Consider the following 22,215-nt stretch of genomic DNA (forward strand, 5'->3'; position numbering starts at 1 on the left):
CTCCGGCTCCGCTCCTCCAACGACCTTCTCCTACCTCCTCCTTTTGTAATTCTCATTCCCATGCATGTCTACAGGACATCACTAGAGGACATCACTGCCCCCATACTGTGGAACTCTCCCACTACCCATCAGGCTTGCCCCCTCCTTCAGCACCTTCAAACAAGCCCTCTAAACTCACCTCTTTAGGAATGCCTACCCCACCTCACTGATGTCTTGACACTCCCTGCCGAGAATCTCCTGATGCAGCTCCACCTAACGTGTCACCACCCCTCCCTTTAGTTTGTAGGCCTTCGGCAAGGCCCTCCCTCCTTGCAGGATTGCACGTATTGTGTTGTCTGTCACCCCTATTATCACTGTCTGAACTCTTATTTATTGTACACCGCTGCATAATATGTTGGCGCTGTATAAATCCAATAAATAATAATGATAGTCTGTATTTCTGTAGGTTTAAAAGAAAACACAGTGTTAGCCCCTAACACTTCCTGTTTACTCCATCCCCACACTATGCACCTGCTATCATCAGAGCAATCCCATTGCTAGGATAAAGTCATGGAATCTGTTTACAACATCATTCATCTAGTTATCCTCTCCGGTAATTGTGATTTTACTGCAGCTGCTTGGTGAAATTTGCTGCCTTTTATTACTGTTCTGTTTTACTCTGCTTGTTACATGGTGGATCCGGGTATTAACAGCACACCTCTGAAGTAATAAACTTTATTGACAGTACTCATATTACCACGGTAGAGTGGCTAGAGAACGTTATTAAACATTCTGCTAGGAATCCTTGGGTGCAGATCTGTCCACCAATTATCCGTGACTAATGACAAGGAAACATCTGTGGGAGAATTTGGAATTCTCTGTCAACAAGTCAATAATGTTCCTGCCTTCTCCTGCAGTGAGGAAGCTGCTGGTAATTGTTCAGTGTGGTGAAGTGATATGGTGGATACACCTGTACCTCATAGAAATACAGACAGATGATAAAAGTACTAGGATTTTACTCTACAGTACTATTTATCTCCAGAATTGTAAGCTATTATACCGTATACCCTTGCGTATAAGACGACTGAGCGTATAAGACGACCCCCAACTTTTCCAGTTAAAATATAGAATTTGGGATATACTCGCCGTATAAGACTACCCCTCTTCCAATGCACACCAAATAAAAATGTAAAATAAACATCATATACTGGTGCTATGTATGAACAGATGCTGGTGCTGTACAATGTGTGGTACCCACTATATAGACGATTGACTGGATTGGTCAACTTTCCGAAAGCGCATTGTTCAGCTCTGCCTGTCTCCCTGTTTAACAGCGGTATGGAAGAATAGATTGTGCTGTGCCCATAACACACGCCTCTTTCACCCTTCTGGTCCACCCTTGTATCCTATTTACCTCCTTCCCTGCCTCTCAGATCTCGCACATGTGCGCCTGCGCCGTTTCACTATAGTCCTCAGCAGCGAGATCTGAGAGTCGGTAACAGGATAGGGTGTATCACCTGGCATCAATGACACCCGGCGTATAAGACGACCCCTGAATTTTCAGAAGATTTTCAAGGGTTAAAAAGTAGAGTTATACGCCAGAATATACAGTAGCTGTGGTAGTTTAAGGGCTTGTTCAGATAAACGGCTGATGGCGCCCATCCTTGTTGTTTAAGTCCTGGATGGTATATTATTTCAAGGTATACCGTCAATCTATAATTACTGTTATAGAGGGTTCAGACCCCGCTATGCCGGATTTATATGATGGCAACGCTTTAAAGGCTGGTCCTTTACTGAGTTAGCAATCATGAAAAAGGCAAGAACCGCTCAGGTTTTTGACACCGTGACCTGCATTGAGATGAATGGAAGTGTTACATTCAAAAGAACAGAAATCTATATAGCAGAAATCAAACAACAGGAGGCAGGAAAAAGCTCCACACAAGTAAAAGTCACATTTTGGGGCCAAGCTCAGGTGTGCTTTAGGCTGGTTTTAAACCTGGTCATTGCGTTTGCGGTGCGATGCTCACCGCCTCACAATGCACCAAACATCATTCATATGACCTTGCAGCAGAGTGCGGCGGCAGGGTCAAATGCATAGTGCCGCACGCCCCTTGACGCGTCACGTATTTCAGTGCTGGACAGGTAGAACGTCACTGGGATTCCCAGGTTTCCCCATCTTAATCCTGTCGTTCTGCACTTGCGTGCTGCCCCACCGCTGCAAACATATTTAAGAATTCTGCCTCGCCCATTGACTTGCATTGCTCTGCTGCTGCTGCATCGCTTTGAAATCCGGCGGTAACACTGTTGACTTTGCGGCGGCCAATGGGGCACTTCCAGTGCAATGCGACACTGTAACTGTGCTAGGCTACATTGCCTTGCATTGTCTTTGCATTACCCTGCAGAAAAACAAGGCAACGCAAGGCAAGTGTACAAGGGACCTCAAGGACCAATCTAATGTACTAGTAGAGTGATTTTCATCTTAGGGTCTAAATCAAATATAAAGCAGACTCAAGAGCCAAAAATTGCACACTAGCTTAACTTTTGTTTCTTTTCTTTTTACAAACCAACAGATGTTAATCTGAAGAGATAATGACAGACGGGATATTTTGAGATGCAGACATTTTAGGACACGGTACAGCTTCCTCTAAAATGAGAAATTATTTTTATGAGGCTGCAGATTTTATTCTTGATTTTCCGTCTTTGTTGAACATGGTGAATGGCAATTGACATCCCAGCGGAGAATAGCTGTGCAGATGTTTGAGGCTTCCTTCCTGCGGAGCCTGATAATTAAGGTCTATAAAGTGCCATCAGAGGCTGCCTTGTCTCTAATTAGCATAAGCTGCTGTATTTTAGCCTCTGCATTGTAAGCTGTCCCCATTATGTTCCCAGCTGCCATATTTCATGTCAGTGGGTCAGAGTAGGTGAAAAAGCCTTATATCGTGTTACGTTTCTTTATTATTTTGGCGCGGGTGGTTTAACTGCCTAGTTCAGTCTTTCACTTTTTGATGCATATGATAGTGTTTTGTTTTTGGTTTTTTTTGCATAGAATTGTATGGGCAGTGAGTTCACAAGCAAAATTATTCTGCAATGCAACAGAAAGATAGTGTGAATGCATCCTTAAAGAGTACCCGAGGTGGGCTCAAAAAAAAAAAAAAAAAAAGCAGGCTACCTGACCCGCAGGGCTGGTCAGATCAGGTAGCCGCAAAAACCGCCGCTCCCTGCCACTTCACGATGCTGCACTGAGAGACTGTGTGTCTTCCCCAGCCTGCAGGGAGGTGGGGGAGCAGCAGGATGCCCAGCCAGAGAGAGAGAGCTGCCCAATGGCAGCTCAGGAAACCCTGGTGGGAATTCCTCTCCCCTGTGTTTACCTCCGAGTTAGCAACAAATCTTGTCGCTAAACTCAGGAGGCTATAACGTGGCGGTGGGTGCAGAGAGTGGTTGGGGGACATAGAGCCATGTAAACAGACAGAGAACATGCCTTTGCGTCCCATTTGCCCCCTAAGATCCACCTCAGGTTGTCTTTAACCACTTAATTACTAGCGGTCTCTGCCCCCTTAAGGACCAGAGACCGCTGGTACAATCCCGACGAATCGGCGCGCATACCTGCTGCAACCGCCGTCACCACTGCACGCTGGGATCCTCCTGACATAGACTCTGCCGTCTCTATGACGGCAGAGTCATGTCAGCCAGTCGGGAGCAGCTTTCATTGGCTCCTGCTTAACATTGATTGACACATACAGGAGCCAATTAAATCGGCTCCTGACTGGCTTACATGGCTCTGCCGTCATAGAGACGGGCATAGCCAGTGAGCTGCGATGAGAGATGTCGGGTTTGAGCAGTGCGATCGGTGGGGAACGAAGGAAACGGCGGATGCGCACTGCAGCAGTGATTGAAATCTATGCCCTGCCAGCCAGGAGCCTTTAAAAGCAGGGTGTAGATTTCAATCACCATGGTCCCAAAGTACTTAAAGGATATGAGAGCCCTCTCCTTTGCTAGCTAAATACCCCCTGACAGCCTCATCTGTGTCGGGCAATAGTGCACAGGTGCTGGCCTGACTGTGCGTGTCCTACATCATGCACCGGAAGTGCTTTGCGCATAATGTCATGCGCAGTGCGCTCATGGGCACTCATGGTAAGACGCGTGCAGCTGGGCCCAGCGCCTGCCCCCTAATGCCCTACCCGGAAGAGGCTGCCAGGAGGCATTTAGCTAGCAAAGGAGGGTGATGGGGGATAACAGGGGGAGCGGTGGGCATCAGGACAGCTGCCTGTACATGCCTGCCTCTGCCAAGAATCTAGTGTATGTAAAGCAGGCCCCTATGCCCCCTGATGCCTTGGCCAGCAATCAGCCCAGTGGATTGACTCTGCCGAGACTATTGCTCTCCCCACTCACCCTGCCCGATGCATGACTTAATTAATGCCTTACTCCGTTGGCCCTCCTCCCCTCACATAGCAACAAGCCTTGTAATGTTGCAGGAGGGATCAAGTCTCACTTCCTGCTGGGGAACATCTTGTATGTGTGTACGAGGCTTTAGAGTCTTAAGACATGAGATGTTTACATTTACATTTTAACCTACCTGGCGACCAAATCTTTTTCAGGTGCTTGTTGCTACGTTCTGTGGGCGTCCCGATGGCTGCAGTGATGTGAAGTCTTTTCTGCTTTCAATTACCTAGCCAGACCTCATTATGTCTTTTCAGGCCAATGCTTAGATCTTGACACCATACGGGCCTAATTTAAGCACATTTCTCCCAGCTACTTTCCCAGTATTAATGCCAAAGCAATCCATGCCTCACTTCCAAGTCTTTCAACCATAGTATAGGTTGTCTCACAAGTCTTTTTGCATGTGTAGTTTGACCCAACATCCCCTGCCAACGTAATCTTTCTGGGGTCCAGTCTGTATACGTGATCCAGCCAGTGGAGTCTTCTGTGTTTGAGGATTGCCATGATACTGGAGCAGTGCGTCTTCAAGAGAACAGCCTATTTTATTCTTCCACCTAATTACCAAAATAGACCTTAAAGTAAAGCTGAAATAGGGCTGGAGGAAAAAAGTTATACATACCTGGGACTTCCTAAAGCCCCCTCCAGACTGATTGCTCCCTCGCTGTCCTCCTGCACCATCTGGATCCTCCGCAACTGGCCCCGGAGAGTCCTCCAGTCCGGGGAGTACTGTGCATGCCTGGTCATCCATGCTCTCGTCGTCGGTAGCGTTCTGCACCTGCACAGTACCACTGCACAGACGTAGAACGCTCCTGGTGATGGAGGCATGTGAAGTTGGACTGTGTCTGCACCGACTGGCCCCACCTGGAGGATTTTTCGGGGCCAATTGCAGAGGATCCAGGCGGCGGACGACGGCGAGGGAGCGATCATCCTGGAGGGGGTTGGAGGAAACCCCAGGTATGTATCATTTTATTTTTTTTAGCCGCCTCAGGTACCCTTTAAACAACGCATATGGAAAGCATTCAGTTGATGTTCTAGTTTGGCGTATTTACAGCCTCGACCTGCAATGTGGCCAGAGGGATCGATTATCGATTCCTGCTGGGCAATATGTCTCATCATAGGTGTGTACAAAGCTTTAGAGTCTTTAAGACATTAGATTTTTACATTTACATACTAAACTACTAACAGTTTATACAATACTGTAACATTCAACAACAAAAACATGTAATAAAAAAACAGTATTGTATATTTTGTAAATGGAGACAACTTTGTATCTCTGAAACTTTGTAGCTAGAGTCGTTTGTAAGTACGGGAAGTGGCTGCTATCTCTCCTCTAGTCCAAATATACCACATTCAGCTTCATGCTGAGACCTCCGTGATCTCATTCTACATGTTTTTCTATAACTCGCTGTCTATAGATTTAAGCATTTGGCAAGCTTCAGTAAAAGATGTTCCTTTGCAGAAAGCTGTCTGCTTGAAGTGTACATTGGCGCTAGACGCAGAGCATCCATTATCCTGGTACATCAAGCAGTGTGCTATTGGCGTTTAGAGTGCTTTTCTGTGCAGGGGAGGCCTGACACAGCCAAATGCTACCATCTGACATTTGTACTGGTATGACTGGAAAGTGTATTGCTTAGCCAATTGTTGACCTGGGTCAAGAGCTGAAGCTCCTGCCAATCTCGCCTCATTCATACACATATGCAGAGCTGTATTCTCCACATAACATACTGTCTATGGAACTTTGGAATTATGGGAGTGTATTCACTAAACTTTAATTAAAATTTGCACATGCAGACAGCGCATGTACATTTTACAGGGTGTTACACAAACTACCTATTGTGTGACTAACATATGGGTTGTGTGTATAATGTGAGTTACATACATCGCAAAACATGCATTACATTAGACATTGCGACATTAGAACATAATGGAGGGTAACAGAGGAGAACAGGGGGAGTGGTGAGCATGAGGAGAGCCTTCTGGACATGCCTGCTCCACCCGTTTTTACATTTTGAAAAGCGCTAAGGTATCCTTCAATGACCTTCCAAGGGATCAGGCACTTACACGTTATATTTGTCTTGTGTATGGAAAGCTCTCCCAGCTGTTAGCAGAGACACAGACACTTGGAATATATAGGACGTTTTATTGACATCAGCAATATAAGTATTCCATGTTCATCTTTATTGAATCATCATCATGAATCAGGAAGCAGCATCAGTAGCAAAAAGCAACTATCATAACATTACAGATGCATCATATATACAAGTATATTTCCTGTGCTAAGCGTTGGTCAGTCACCTACCATTGTAGGTGGGCTGTGGGTGGATTATAGGTGTTACCTAAAGTACACATTGATCGTTGGATCGTACGATTGACGCAAGACCTTCAAGTCATGCCAGATACATCCCAACTTAAAGCTAACTGGCTTGTGACATGTACAGTACTACTGTGGCATCAGATTCATTGAACTAATCTTCAGGGTAAATTAGGTTCTAATCTGACTGGAAAGTCCCAATATCCAGTCTGGCTCCATCCACACTGGAACTGGGTATAGTCAGAAAGCCTTGAGCTGAGAGCTCCACTCACTTCTCACATTAGACTGAATTTCTCCGGAATACTGTAGCTCTAAAGGAGAACTCTGTATATAGCCTTCTTGCTGAAACATTGGTTCTAAATGAATGAGGATTTTACATTACAAGAACCTCACAGATTCTTACAACATGAGTAAGCCAAGACAGAGTGCAGGAGGGACCAAACATATTGCCAGGTCAGATTTACAGAGATAGACAGACCTAGAGATCCTTACATGTACATTTTAATGAAGTTTAGTGACTATACCCCATGTTGCCAGCCACACAGCCAGGCATTGGTACACAGAGTAAAAGGAAATCTCTCCATTGTGAAATTATCATACAAATCCGCCCCTTCATCAGTAATTTTAAAAGTAATTTTAAAACAATATTTTTTTAATTGACGTCTATGTTACAGCCAGAGAGTTTTTCTCCAGATTTAAAGGGGGGGGGGGGGGGGGGGGGGTAGGAAGGAAGGAAAAATAAATAAACGGTTTTGGCCAGAGTTCCTCTTCAGGACAAGTGCATAGTCATACCTCTGTGCATTGTGGGGTCCTCTCCTCGTTCCCCCTGGTGCCACTTCTGGGACTTTTGGCTAAAGTCAAATTTTCAGACAGGAAGAGGTAAGCTTGCTGCAACAGTCTCTCCTACTCCCCGCCTCATTCACTCTCCTTAAAAGGATATATCTGGCAATGTATAAAGACTCTCATTTATTTACACGGGGCTTCCTCCAGCCCCTGGAAGCCTATGTGTCTCTCGCCACAGCTCCGTTCTCCGCTCCGTAGCAGCCTTTCAGCCGTCGTCCTGGCCTGGGTTGGTGGCTGCTATGGAATGGACCCCAGGAGACTGCCTGAGAGGAAGCTGCTGATTTTTTTAACATTGCCAGGTGTATCCTTTAAGTGGCAGAGAAGAGGAGGTGAGGACAACAAATTGGATCCTTCCAAAGTGTGCCCATTGTAAAGTATTTCCTCAACCTTATTTACATTACAATTATATTACAATTTATCACTTCTTACAAGATGAATCACTGTTAAATTAACACTAAAGCCACTGTAAAAAAAAGATGAAGATAAAAAAAGATACTCCCCTATGCAGAGGGAAGGCTCTGGATCTCACAGGGCCTTCCTGGTCCCCTATCCATGTCCTTGTTCCAGCACTAATACCCCTGTTAAAGTTATTTGAACTGGTTGAATATGCCTTCACGGATTCTGTGAAGAGTTCGGAAGCACTCCTTTCCCTGAGTGCTTCTGAAAATGGTCACATGCTCAGTATGGAGCCGCCCATCTTTGGAAGCATTCTGGGACACAAGTGCTTCTGAAGCCTTTTAAAGGCTCCTGGAGGTGGCAAATTTGAGCGGGAGACAGTGTTGGAATGAGGACATGGAGAGAGGGCTGGGAAGAGATCCAGATTCAGAACCTTCCCTCTTATAGTATCTTACCTTTTTTTTTTTTTTTTTTTACAAGTGCTTCAGTATTACTTTTAAAGTCATTTATAGGCCTCCAGCCTGATATACAACTCTTTATGGGCAGAATTTTTTGCAGGTTTTTAAGCCACGGATATTCAGCCTCTCACATTTGTTCTTGATAACACGGGGCTAGTTAGTACAGTGTGTTGTTATGTATAGTAATTATGTATAGTAGAGTGCATACTGTGTAATAATACCTTTTATCCTTCCCTTCCAGCTGATATCATTTCTACAGTTGAGTTTAATCACACTGGAGAGCTGCTGGCGACTGGGGACAAGGGTGGCCGTGTTGTCATATTCCAGAGGGAACCAGAGGTAAGACAAACCCGTGTAGTGTTGTTGTAGGAAAGGCTGAGGGCAAACATTATAACAGCAAAGATGGCTACTGCGCCCATTCCAAGATGGAAGATGAGTGGCTACTGACCCGGGAGCTGCAATCTATGAAAAGATTATTTTAAAGTTTAACTAATAACAAGTAAGAGAATTCATATACAGAAAAAAAGTATACAGGGTGGGCCATTTATATGGATACACCTTAATAAAAGGTTACCTTTTATTAATGGCCCCCCTTGGGGGCCATTCAACTGGCCCACAACGACCAATCCACTTTCCAGTTGAATGGCCCCCAAGGTATCCCGATCTGACCCGCCTAGACTTTTATCTTTGGAGTCATCTGAAGGCAGTTGTCTATGCTGTGAAGATACGAGATGTGCAGCACCTGAAACTACGGATACTGGAAGCCTGTGCCTGCATTTCTCCTGCGGTGTTGCTATCAGTGTGTGAAGAGTGGGAGAAGAGGGTTGCATTGACAATCCAACACAATGGGCAGCACATTGAACACATTTTATAAGTGGTCAGAAAATTGTAAATAACTCATGAAAGAATAAAGTTACATTAAAACCAAGCACACCATTGTTTTTCTTGTGAAATTCCCATTGTTTGATGTGTCACATGACACTCTTCCTGTTGAAAAAACAAAAGTTTGATTCAAAATGGCCAACTTCAAAATGGCAGCCATGGTCACCACTCATCTTGAAAAGTTTTCCCCCTCACATATACTAATGTGCCACAAACAGGAAGTTAATATCACCAACCATTCCCATTTTATTAAGGTGTATCCATATAAATGGCCCACCCTGTACATCTTTATCAACGTGTCTGTGCCAACCATCATTAATGAGTACATGGAGCCCTCGGATGATACACATCTCTAAAGGTGGCCATACATCTGGCAGTTTTGCAGCCAATCAACCATCCAATTCAATAATCTAATCTAATTAAAATCGGTGCCGCAACAAGAATGCCCAATCAATGGTTCGAACGATTTTGGACCAAAATCGGTCGAATGTATTGAATGACGTGCTGGGAAATCTTGGCCTATCGTGGTAGATCGGGTGCGCAGCAGTAACAGCGTGCGATATTGCGACCAGTGAACACAACGGAACCCCCGACCGCTGTCTCCCCAAATGTTATTTCTGCACTCGGCCAGAAATAGCCGAGACTGATCGGGTCTGCTCTACTACTCCGGCACCTCCTGCCTGCACAGTTGAGTGGACGCAATCAGGCTCAGCTATTTCCACCGGAGTCCGAGCGGAGAGCAACGGTAGGTGTACTATTTTGGCAATGGCCATTACATCAGCAGCACACGTGGCTTGTGAATGAGTCAAGTTGTGCAAACTGTACGTAATTTGCATAATATCTGGTAACATTTACACACGCCACCTGCACATGTAACATTTCTGACATTTAGCGTATACACACCAAAGTAGCTAATGGTATTTGAAGCATGCATCCCTGTTCTCCATTGAAATTTATGTGGCTCTCCACTTTCAAAGCGGCAAACGCCATTTGATGATCTATACAGTGCAAATCAGGCAGAGCACCCCTTTATAAATCAGTCATGACTTTATCACTGATAAATAATGGCAAATTGTGATGAATGTAGAAAGCTACAATCCCATAAAACAAATAAAAACAGTAAAACGGCAATCAAATAAAAGGCAACTTGTGAGAAAACGCGGTAAAGCCGCCGCATGTGCTGAAAGCAAGGCGGCTGATTCCGCGTCCAACGCGGCGGTTTGCATGCGTAGGCACGCGTCTGGTAGTGTGGCAACTTGTGAGAAAACGCGGAAAAGCCGCCGCATGTTCTAATAGCAAAGCGGCTGTTTCCGCGTCCAAGGCGGCGGTTTGTACGCAGCAGCGTGCCTTTGGAGTGGCTGGGTCTGTTAGTCCACATAGATGGATACAGAGCTACGCTCGCGCGGGCCAGAAGTCAGGACCTTTATACCAGCAGGGGAAGTGTCAGCTGATCAGGACGATCAGCTGATTCCTGCTGGACTCATGATTGGCTGAGTGGCTCGGGTGGGGCAGCAGAGTTCAGTTACTATATATTCTGCTTGCTTGTCAGTTGATGGTTGTCTGCCATTGCTAACACTTTGTGGAAGCATTCAGACCATAGTCAGATCCATACAGTGTGTTTGAACCAGGAGGACTTGGGAATTCACACTGAGCCAGATTACCTTGTACTGTTTATTTGTTAGACCAGTTCCAGGGTGTTGAGATCAAGACCCTCACACCCAAGACTAGGGAACTGTATTGTCTTTGTGTTATATTCCAGACTAGTTCCAGGGTGTTGACGATCACGGACCTCACACCCAAGACTAGGGAATTGTATTATCATTTATGTTATGCTCCAGACTAGTTCCAGGGTGTTGTGACTACGGAACTCACACCCAGACTAGGATTGTGCTATTACTGTATTACGTTAGCCCAGTCCAGGGCAATACCTTTCATATTAGCTGCAGGGCTTCCTGCAACCCAGCCTCGGTCCCTCGCCCAGGGGTCCACAGGCTACAGGAATATCACCCAAAGTCAGGGGTGAATTCCTCAGGAGTCTTAGGCCGCCAGCTCCTCTGGTGGTCTCCACTCAGAGTTGTTACTGTTGCACCAAACACTCTCACTATTCTGGTGTCCAGAGGTTAGCAATACATCTGTATTATTGCTGATTCTGCAGATCATCGATAATCAGGCGTATATCTGCATTCTTGGTGGTACTGCAGATCGCCAAGAATCAGATTCTCTCTGCGTGCTGACACCAATCAAAACTTAAGTGAGAGGAATATGGAGGCTGCCATATTTATTTCCTTTAAAAAATAACGGTTGTCTGGCAGTCCTGCTAATTTATTTGCCTGTAGTAATGTTTGAATCACTCTAGAAACAAGCATGCAGCTAATCTTGCTTGTTCAGAGTCTATGTCTAAAAGAATTAGAGGCAGAGGATCAGCAGGATAGCCAGACAACTTGTATTGCTTAAAGAAAACCTGTAACGAGAAATAGTTTCCCTGGGGCGTACTCACCTCGGGTGGGGGAAGCCTCCGGATCCTGTCAAGGCATCCCCAATCCTCCTGTGTCCCACGGTGGCGGCGAAAAAGCTCCCAGAATGGCAGGGATGTAAATATTTACTTTCCCAACTCCAGTGCAGGCGCAGTATTGGCTCTCCGCTCGGAGATAGGTGGAAATAGCCGATCGCTGTCTGGCCGCTCTACTGCGCAGGCTCAAGTCTCTTGCTCCTGCGCAAAAAGTGAAGAGGCGGCACACAAAAGGCTTGCTATTTAAAGCATGTATTGACGATGGAGCAACACTACATGTTACGAACCTTCACGGTTCTTCATCAGGTGTAAAATGAAACCAAATACAGCCCGCACATTTATGCAGGTTCAGGACCACACCCCTTTGCTCGGGGGCGTGGTGATCTTAACTAGACAATGGCCACACCTTGCTGTCACAGTTGCACTAAATTTACAAAATTCATCAATTTTCCAATAGATAAATAAATCCAATATAAATATCTACGGAAATTAACATTATTACAAATTTACATCCTCACTAAGCTTTTAAACACAATACCACATTGGGGGAACTCCGCATATGGCTACCCCTTTAATAAACATTATAACTGACCGTGATCCTAGGGCACTCCACTAGGGCTACCTGTGAACTCCGACCTAAAAAAGAAAGGTAAAGATTGTAACTGTAGTCAGTGGCGTACCTAGGGCATTTGACACCCGGTGCTGGGTATTAAAAAGACACCCCCCCCCCCCCCCCCATAAAAAAACCAAAAAACAGCAAATGTGGCATGCTAAACGTGACACGGCGGGTAATGCCAGGTGTAGGCTCGCTCCCCCCCCTAAAGTTGTCCTTAGTATAGTATAGTGGCACCAGTATAGCTAACAAAAAATGGGTGCGGCTATAACATGCGGCGCGCATTGCGCGCCGCGGCGAAAAATGGGCGTGGCCATGACCGGATGAGGGCAGAGCTAACTAATTTAAAGTGAACCCGGGATAAGAGTGATATGGAGGCTGCCATATTCATTTCCTTTTAAACAATAGGCAGCCCTGCTGATCTATTTGGCTGCAGTAGTGAACTGAATTACACCAGAAACAAGCCATGCAGCTAATCTTGTCAGTTCTGACAATATTGTCAGAAACCCCTGACCTGCTGCATGCTTATTCAGGGTCTATGGTTGAAAGAATTAGATGCAGAGGACCAGCACAGCAGCCAGGCAGCTGGTATTGCTTAAAAGGAGATAAATATTGCAGCCCAATATTATTCTCACCTCGGGTTCCCCTTAAAAGTGCAACACAAAGACAGTGGGCCTTTCCCCAGAAAATTCACATAATTGTTCAGGTTTTCTCAAGAAAATACACGTAATGTGAACAGATTTGCCCCAAAAACACGTTCAATCATGTCGGCAGATTTGCCCAAAAAACACGTTCAATCATGTCGGCAGATTTGCCCAAAAAACACGTTCAATCATGTCGGCAGATTTGCCCAAAAAACACGTTCAATCATGTCGGCAGATTTGCCCAAAAAACACGTTCCATCATGTCGGCAGATTTGCCCAGAAAATACATGCAATCATGTCGGCAGATTTGCCCAGAAAATACATGCAATCATGTCGGCAGATTTGCCCAGAAAATACATGCAATCATGTCGGCAGATTTGCCCTGAAAATACATGCAATCATGTGGCCAACCTGGCCAGAAAACACTTCAATCATGTAGCAGACCTGGCCAGAACAGTCGATACACCTGCTAATATAAATTAAATAAAAGTTTACTCACCTGAAGCAGCAGCAGACCTCCTGTCCCGGCCTCCGTCCGGCGCGCAGCTCTCACGATCCTCTGCAGCCAGCCAGCAACTGAAACTCCCGCGCTGAGAGCAGGGCTACGGGAAAATGGCGCTCGAAGCCCTGCATTGCAGACTCCGTCTCCAGAGCAGGGCTTCGGACGCCATTTTACTGTAGCCCTGCTCTGCCGCTGTTGGAGCTGCGGGCTGCTGCTGTCAGTGAACTGACACAGCGTCTATTAGACGCCGAATAGCAGTTCACGCTGGGGGTGCTTCAGCACCCAAACCACCCCCCTGGCACCGCCACTGCCCCAGTATAGCTAGTATAGTTGCCCCAGTATAGCATAGTGGCCCCAGTATAGTTTAGTGTAGCATAGTGGCCCCAGTGTAGCATAGTGGCCCCAGTGTAGCATAGTGGCCCCAGTGTAGCATAGGTGCCCCCAGTGTAGCATAGGTGCCCCCAGTGTAGCATAGGTGCCCCCAGTGTAGCATAGGTGCCCCCAGTGTAGCATAGGTGCCCCCAGTGTAGCATAGTGGCCCCCAGTGTAGCATAGTGGCCCCCAGTGTAGCATAGGTGCCCCCAGTGTAGCATAGTGGCCCCCAGTGTAGCATAGTGGCCCCCAGTGTAGCATAGTGGCCCCCAGTGTAGCATAGTGGCCCCCAGTGTAGCATAGTGGCCCCCAGTGTAGCATAGTGGCCCCCAGTGTAGCATAGTGGCCCCCAGTGTAGCATAGTGACCCCCAGTGGAGCATAGTGGCCCCCAGTGTAGCATAGTGGCCCCCAGTGTAGCATAGTGGCCCCCAGTGTAGCATAGTGGCCCCCAGTGTAGCATAGTGGCCCCCGGTGTAGCATAGTGGCCCCCGGTGTACACATAGTGGCCCCCGGTGTAGCATAGTGGCCCCCGGTGTAGCATAGGTGCCCCCGGTGTAGCATAGGTGCCCCCCGGTGTAGCATAGTGGCCCCCGGTGTAGCATAGTGGCCCCCGGTGTAGCATAGGTGCCCCCGGTATGAGGGAAGCTTGGAAGGTGGGGTGGCGGGGTCCCCTCCTTCCGGCGCTTCCCCCTCCTAATTAGCAGCAGCCAGCAGCTTAGCGAAGCGGGCGGGGAGGACTTACTCACCTGCTCCAGGCGATGGCGCATAACGTTATCCTCACGTGACGCTGGTCTCTCTGTCGCTCACTGTGCTTCCGCAAATCAGGAAGCACAGTGGGCGGTGGAGAAGGTGGAGACCAGCGTCAGGTGACGATGACGCTATGCGCCATCGCCTGGAACGCAGGAAGTAGGTGAGTAAGGCCCGCTCCTGCCCGCTCATCAAGCTGCTGCTAATTAGGAGGGGGAAGCGCCAGAAGGAGGGGACCCAGGTGAGGGAGGTGGGGGGTCCGGCCCCCCTCCCCGCCGCTTTCCCCGCCACCCCTCCTTTCCGGGTTGCTTCCCCCTCCTGTCCTGCCTGCATAGTGCCCAGGCCTCTGTGGGAGGCCTTGGTGACACCCCCTGGGGCACCCGACACCCGGTGCGGGGCGCCCCATGCCGCCCTATGGTAGGAACGCCACTGACTGTAGTCACTACCACTACATTCCATTATATATTGCACCGCTAACATTACATGGCCTAAGTATAAACAGCAGTAAAATGCCCGGTAAACGACACTGCTATAAGTGCTGTACAAAAAACTCCTATGCACAACGCTAACAAAATGCTATAAAAATGCTGCAATAATGCTATAAAAATGCCATACAAAACTGCTATATAAAACATTTCCACTGCATATGCTCATTCATCCCTCTTGGGTGCATAACGTCGAGATGACTGATCCATCGTGCCTCCTTCTGGAGCAGGAGCTTCTCTTTGTCCCCCCCACAACGTTGCAAATCTAGGGAATCAAGCACCATCCATCTTAATTGTGAGGCCCTGTGCCTAGCTTCACGAAAATGTCCAGACACAGAGGTCTCATATATTTCTTTGCCTTCCAAGTACCCCCTAATGAAACGCTTGTGCTCTTGAATTCGCACGCGCACTGCCCGTGTGGTCATGCCTACATACATCATGCCACACGGGCATTTTAAACCGTACACCACGTAGGTACTGGCACATGTGTACCTGCCTCGGATCTGCACTTGCCTGCCTGTATGTGGGTGGGATATGGAGTTGCCTCCCACAATTGCTGAGCACACGTTGCAACTGCAGCAGGCAAAGGTACCATTCCTCTGTTTATTCAACCTGTTAGTAATGGTAGCAGTGTCTACCTTCCTAACTGTATTCTGGATCGTTCTCCCTCTCTTGAGGGCAAACAAAGGTTGCTCTCGAAAAAGATCTCCTATCCCCTGATCACTACTAAGGACCGGCCAGAACTTCCTGACTACCTTTTGGACTAAGGGGGTATTTTTCCCAAACTGCATGACAAATGGTATACGTTTAACTCCACCCCCTGTTTTGTTGTTACCTCTCAGCAAATCTTCCCTCTTTAATGCCCCTACTTCTTCTTGGATTCTGACTACTTGCTCCCTTGGGTACCCCTTGGTGACAAATTTGTCTACCAAATCTTGCCCTGCCAGGGCATAGTCCTCTGGTGTGGAACAGATCCTCTTGGCCCTTAAAAATTGGCCCCTAGGTATAGCTTTTGTAGTGTGGGGGTGGTGATAACTGTCCTTCCTTAATAAATTGTTTCGATCGGTGGGTTTTTTGAACAGTTTTGTGCTCAGGCTGTTCCCATGTTTAGAGATGGTAACGTCAAGGAAATTAACCGTCTCCATTGACGTCTCCATGGTAAACCTGATGGTACTGTGGCCTATGTTGGCCTCCTTTACCATCTCCTCAAGTAGTTCCATAGATCCATTCCATAGAATGAGCACGTCATCAACAAATCTGAAGTATCGATAGACGTGCTCTCTATACTTCAGATTATCAAAAAAGAATTTCTTCTCCAAGGACTCAACAAATATATTTGCCACCGAAGGGGCGGCTGGTGAACCCATGCTTGCCCCTTGTTTCTGGAAATAGAACCTGCCATGAAATTTAAAGTAATTACATTTGAGAATTAATTCCAACACATCCACAAGGAAGTACACTTCAGCATTAGTCAAGTTCATATCCAACAAATTACTTTCTACACAGTTAATTGCCTCGTCCTGTGGAATGGCAGTGAACAGGCTTTGTATGTCTAGACTACAAAAAATCAATTCCTCTGGGACCTCATTCAGAGACTCCAATCTACATAGTAGATCTGTAGTGTCCTTTAGGCAATGAGTAAAAGTTTTTACTATCTCTTGCAGATAACCATCTAGGTACCCCGCTAGTGCTCCTGCGCAGTACATCGGACCCGACAAAGATTGGCTATTTCCGCCTATCTCCATGCTGAGAGCTGCAACAGTGCCTCCGCTGGAGCCAGGGAAGGTAAATAAATGTAGCTTGTCGGGCTTGTCGAGCCAGGATTGCCAGAGACATTGGTGGATCCAGCGCTGGATTGCCTGCAGCTACAGGGGAGGGGGATGCCTCATTGGGAACCTGAGGCTTCCCCCTCCTGAGGTGAGTACCCCCCAGGGGAATTTGTTTTTTGTTACAGAGTCTCTTTAAAAGGAAATACATATGGCAGGCTCCATATCCTTCTCATTACAATTGTCCTTTCACACTAGGCGCTGATCCCTGCGTTTAGACAGATCACTCCTAAAATGCTGTAAGCGGGGTAACATGAAAGACTATTGTCTAGCGTTGGCTAATATGAAAGAGCCCTAAAGGTTATCGCCGTGTTTTTAATACGACAATCTGTAAACCTCCACAGATGTGCTACCATTTTTGCACCTTTACAAATAGGCCCAAGGATTTTTGCTTGGAAACCATTGTTAATTATATACAAAATGTAATTCTTCTTGCAGACCACATTCCTGGTGAAAATAAAGAACCCTGTATAGATAAAGATATGCACGATGCTCCAAAAATGACAGTGGTTCTTCCCGCCTTGGTTTTGATCATGTGACTAGCTGCCGCTATTACAAGTGTAAACTTTTCTACAGAATTGCATACGTCTTCTTGCTGTATGTAAATATAAGAGGTGTGGCATTTGAATATAGGCCCACGCATGGTCAGAAGAGCCTGATAATTAGTAACTCATTGCTCTGTCTTTTCTCTCTTCTGCAGTGTAAGAATGGACAATGCAGCCAGGGAGAGTACAACGTATACAGCACGTTCCAGAGCCACGAGCCTGAATTTGATTATTTGAAGAGCTTGGAAATAGAAGAAAAAATTAACAAGATTAAATGGCTCCCTCAGCAGAATGCAGCCCACGCCCTTCTGTCAACAAATGGTAGGATGGCAGATCATCTGCCTCTCTGTGCTGAGAGGAATGGAAAATAATGTCTGTTAGTATGCTAACAAGCACTGCATGCCGTTCCACACAGGCGGGGGGGTTACAGAGAAACTACACTGATTTTATGGCAGTTTCAGCTAACATCTTTTGGACTGTTTACATTTGCACAGTATGGTGTTTTATTTTATTTTTCCACGCCACACTGTATATATTTGTTCTTAGTACTGCGCAGGCCCAAGCTTAAAGAGAATCTGTAAAACAAAATCAGTCCCTGAGGGTACTTACCTCAGGAGGGGGAAGCTTCTGGGTCTTAATGAGGCTGTACCCATCCTCTTCACCCTGTGGGATCCATCGCTGGCAGCACCTGAACAGCAGCCATGTAAAAATGTACCTTCTGCGTTGGCACAGTAGTGGATTTTCAATGGGCTCTGGCGGAAATGGCCGAGCCCGATCACGTCCGCTCTACTGCTCAGGCACACTTGAAAAGCTTGAAGGATGAGCTCAGCATAAGGGTAGCTGGCAAGCTGTGGTTCCCAGTCTGGGTAGTATAGAATGAGACCAATCTAGTTTAGTAACTGAATGACATGTCCTAGGTCAGGTTGTATGCTCACCTGAAGTAGTACGTTTTTGATTGAAGATCTTGAGGGATGGTAAGTGCTGAATGGAATGTGGAAAGGAGAGAAGAGGCTTGAAAGAAGTCCTAAATGCAGGCGCGGAGGGAGGAGGTTTTAGCAAACGAGAGGAGAAATGCACTTTCAGAGTGGACATTATGTTTTGGGTGGTATTTTAGGATTATTTTACTAATAGGAGGACATGTAAGAGGTATATTTGGACACTGCTAAATGGGCCCTTAAGGACATACCTACATTACTGCGTGGCAACCTGCGGCGATTTGCGCCGGACTGGAAGTCATGTAAGTATGGTAACGCAGGGTTTGCCAAAATGTTGATGCTACGACGTTGCAGGGCTGAAGAGTATTTTACAGTACGCTTCTGCGCACTTCCATTTGGCAAAAGCATCACTTCCTGTTTGGATCCTGGCCAGGAGGAGATTACTGCATACTAACACGATAATCCAAGAAGACTTGTTTTTGCCGCCAATTTACAGTCTGAAGCCGGCCTTATGCTTCCCCAATCTCTTTACAGGAGGCTGCGTTCCAGTCCAGCTTTACGCCTCTCTTACCTGCCTACATTTCTTTTTTCCTTCAAACTTCTTTATTTGAAAAAAAACGTAAAAAAAAAATACGGACAGTGAGAAAAAACCCAAACTAGGGTGGGTCAAGAATCTTACAAATAGTGAACAAGCTTCAACCATTTTACCTGGCTACATTTCTCTTAGCAGATTGGGGTCTTGCTATTGCTCACCACCACCTTATGTGTACACAGATTCTATTTTAAAACACCGATGCTGGAAGTGAGGCAGACAAAAAGGGTGCCAGATATCTGAGTGCCGCCATAGGCTGTAATGTGAAGTACAGCTTTAGTGGCGCTCAGAGGACAATTTGAGCGCCGGCAAAAGATGGAGCCCAAATGACTAGAAAAACTGTGCAATTTGGTCACCAGCTATAGCTGGCAGCCGAAAATGCATCTTTCCACTAAATCCATGACGGCCTGGAGGAGGGAATAGTGATTAACGCCCCCGGGACTTTTGCAGGAGCAGGGTGAGCTGTTTTTGACTTCACCCTGCGCTCAGATTTCTCGCTGCCGTTTTTGGATGTATGCTGCTGGGAAAGTTAGTCAGACATCCATTTTTCTTCCGCCTTTGAGAGTCACATGACCTCACCTGATTGCTCGCTGTGGGGAAACAAGCTGTAGTGCAGTAACATGCATATTTAGCACATGGAAAAGATACCCTGTACATCACTTTGCATATACTGTATACGCTGCATATTTACTAACCAAACTGATTACTATTAGAATTTGTTATGTTCCGTTTTGGATTTAATTGGGTTTTATAGTACAGTTGGTCTGTGCTCCTATGTAGAAAACACAGGGAATACATGTATGTAGTAAACAAAGTGTAACTGTGCATTCCTGCTTATAGAATAATAGCTATATGCAAAAAATGCCAAGTTTTCTAATGATGAAGTTTCATACTGTACATATTGATCTAATTAACCATTTAGCAGCCAATTTATTTGGAGGCTTGAAAGTGCTCCTGGCCAATTTATGTTAGCACTTTTTTATTTCTTATTTGTTACATTTCCCTGTTTCTAATTAGTACTGCTGTAATGTGTATTTATGGCCACTTGTCACTAGGGGGCAATGTGAGAAAATAACAGAGGACTTTTACTTTCAGTTTCTATACTTTCTGCTAGTAGAGAGAGATCAAAGCATTCTAAGAGTTTACAGCATGAGATCTGCCGACTGAGGTCAAAAGCAGTGCATTTGCCTCAAACGAGATAATTCTATTGAAGTTGCTGATCGGCTAAAAAACAATATATATTAGTCTCCACCTGCCTTACTGAAGGTTAGGATTTTAATGTAATGTTGATGTTTTGATCATTTCCAGATAAAACAATCAAGCTATGGAAAATTAGTGAACGTGATAAAAGGCCTGAGGGCTACAACTTGAAAGATGAAGAAGGGAGAATGAAGGATCTGTGCACGGTGACCTCATTACAGGTAAAGAGAAAGCCCGGGCCCAGGATTGCTGGGTGGAGATTTGCTTGAGTCCGATATCATGGGTTTAAGCAAGGTGTTTGGAAGATCAGCAGGCCTCATGTGAGGTGTGGATATGGGCACTTTGGGTACAGGTCTTTTTTGGGACTATGGCCTCGATTCATCAAGACTTATCGAATCAATTACCGACAGCTCGGTAAAATACCGAACTCGATAAGTTGATTTCAGGATTCATCAGTTATCTAGAGCTGTTAGCGAGCATTCGGTAATCATTTGGTAATGATGCGATAAAACGGAGGAAAGTGCAATTCATGAAAATGAAAGTGGGTGTGGTTTAGCATTAAATTTAGGATTAGTTACCTCCTTCACTGCTCTGTCATTATTCCTGTCAGATCATTGCTGACAGAGAAGATGGAGCCATTTGAAGTGGTTATGTGTCAGCTGAGAGTGATTCAAAGGCGCAGAAGGGCAAGAATAAGGTCTAGAACCATATCAATTTGCAAGAGAATGGATTTATTTGCTATACCAGGACATCTGCATTTCTCTTGAATCTTCTTGTAAGAGAACACAGGCAGTGCCAGGGTTAACTAAATTGCTAGCTGCACTATATTTTTTCAGAAAAGGCTCCTATCAAGCCGTAGCTGGCGAAATTGTGGGATTGTCCCAAGCTACTTCCAGAATCCTGGTCCAGGTGTTAAGCCCTATTCAGAATGTTGCTACGTGGTGTTCAAAGGACTGCCTTTTTACCCACAATTCTACAGGAATCTTATGGCCTTGTGTGAAATTACCGCTGTAAAATGTAAATATCGACACGTTACCGAATGGTTACCGCATTGTTATCGACACGTTACCGAATGCGGAAAAACCTTGATGAATACAACTAGAAATCGATAAATTTCAAATTAATTAATTTAACGAACTGGAAAAAGTTATCTCAAAGACAATGATGAATCAAGGCCTATGTCTACTGAGTACTGAAAAACCGCAGAGCTACATAGCCCAGCAAGGTGATGTATGCAAGAGTTGGGACATGTGAGTCATGAACATGCTGGTTAATGCAAACCTGCACCAAAAATAAACGTATGATATAATGAATGTTATGCGTAGTACAGCTAAGAAACAAAATATAAGTAGTAAAGAAAAGAGTCTCATATTGTCTTCCAGTACAGGAAGTGTTAAAAAAAAACTTCTGTAGTTATCTATCCTTATTTATTTGGGTCAAATATAGTCGTGGAAACTGAAGCACTTAAAGCGGACCTAAACTCAGAACGTCCTCTGTGGTCTTAAAGATACACAACAGCATAAGGAACTTTAAACAAAAACATTTCTTTGTTACAGCTGATACAAATCCTAAACTAAATCTGCACTGTTTCTACTTCCTGATTTATGGAAGCAGACATATTGTTTACAGCCTGTGCTTTCAAATGGCCTTATCTGCCATAGGCAGTCATGTGACACAGGGGAGAGATCAAATTACAACTTGTGATTAGACACAAATGAGGGGGAATTAAACAGCCTAAACTCTCTAAATACATAGAGAGTGCATTTCTCTATGTTTTCCTTCTATCCTGTGCAAGAGTTCAGGTCCACTTTCAACAGCCAAGAAACAGTGAGAGCCAGCTTGAGATCAGGTTTAACTGCAGGAAAGTTCAAAGGGTCATTATTTCTGCTTTGTTTCATAGCTTAAATGACAGAGTGTGTTTTTAGAAACTGTGACAGT

General features: G+C 45.6%; 1 protein-coding gene across 8 annotated transcripts in view; it reads left to right on the plus strand.

Moving 5' to 3' along the window:
* The window catches only part of PPP2R2C (protein phosphatase 2 regulatory subunit Bgamma), a 183,521-nt gene that overhangs the window by 121,883 nt on the left and 39,423 nt on the right, over positions 1-22,215 (plus strand). For all 8 annotated transcript variants that reach the window (XM_068277208.1, XM_068277188.1, XM_068277180.1 and 5 more), the window contains 3 exons: positions 8,666-8,763; positions 17,706-17,871; positions 20,386-20,498. In XM_068277208.1, coding sequence (XP_068133309.1) covers positions 8,666-8,763; positions 17,706-17,871; positions 20,386-20,498 — 377 coding nt within the window. The remainder of the gene's footprint in view (positions 1-8,665; positions 8,764-17,705; positions 17,872-20,385; positions 20,499-22,215) is intronic.

This window comes from Hyperolius riggenbachi, chromosome 1 (assembly GCF_040937935.1).
Source record: "Hyperolius riggenbachi isolate aHypRig1 chromosome 1, aHypRig1.pri, whole genome shotgun sequence".
In the NCBI taxonomy this organism is placed as follows: domain Eukaryota; kingdom Metazoa; phylum Chordata; class Amphibia; order Anura; family Hyperoliidae; genus Hyperolius; species Hyperolius riggenbachi.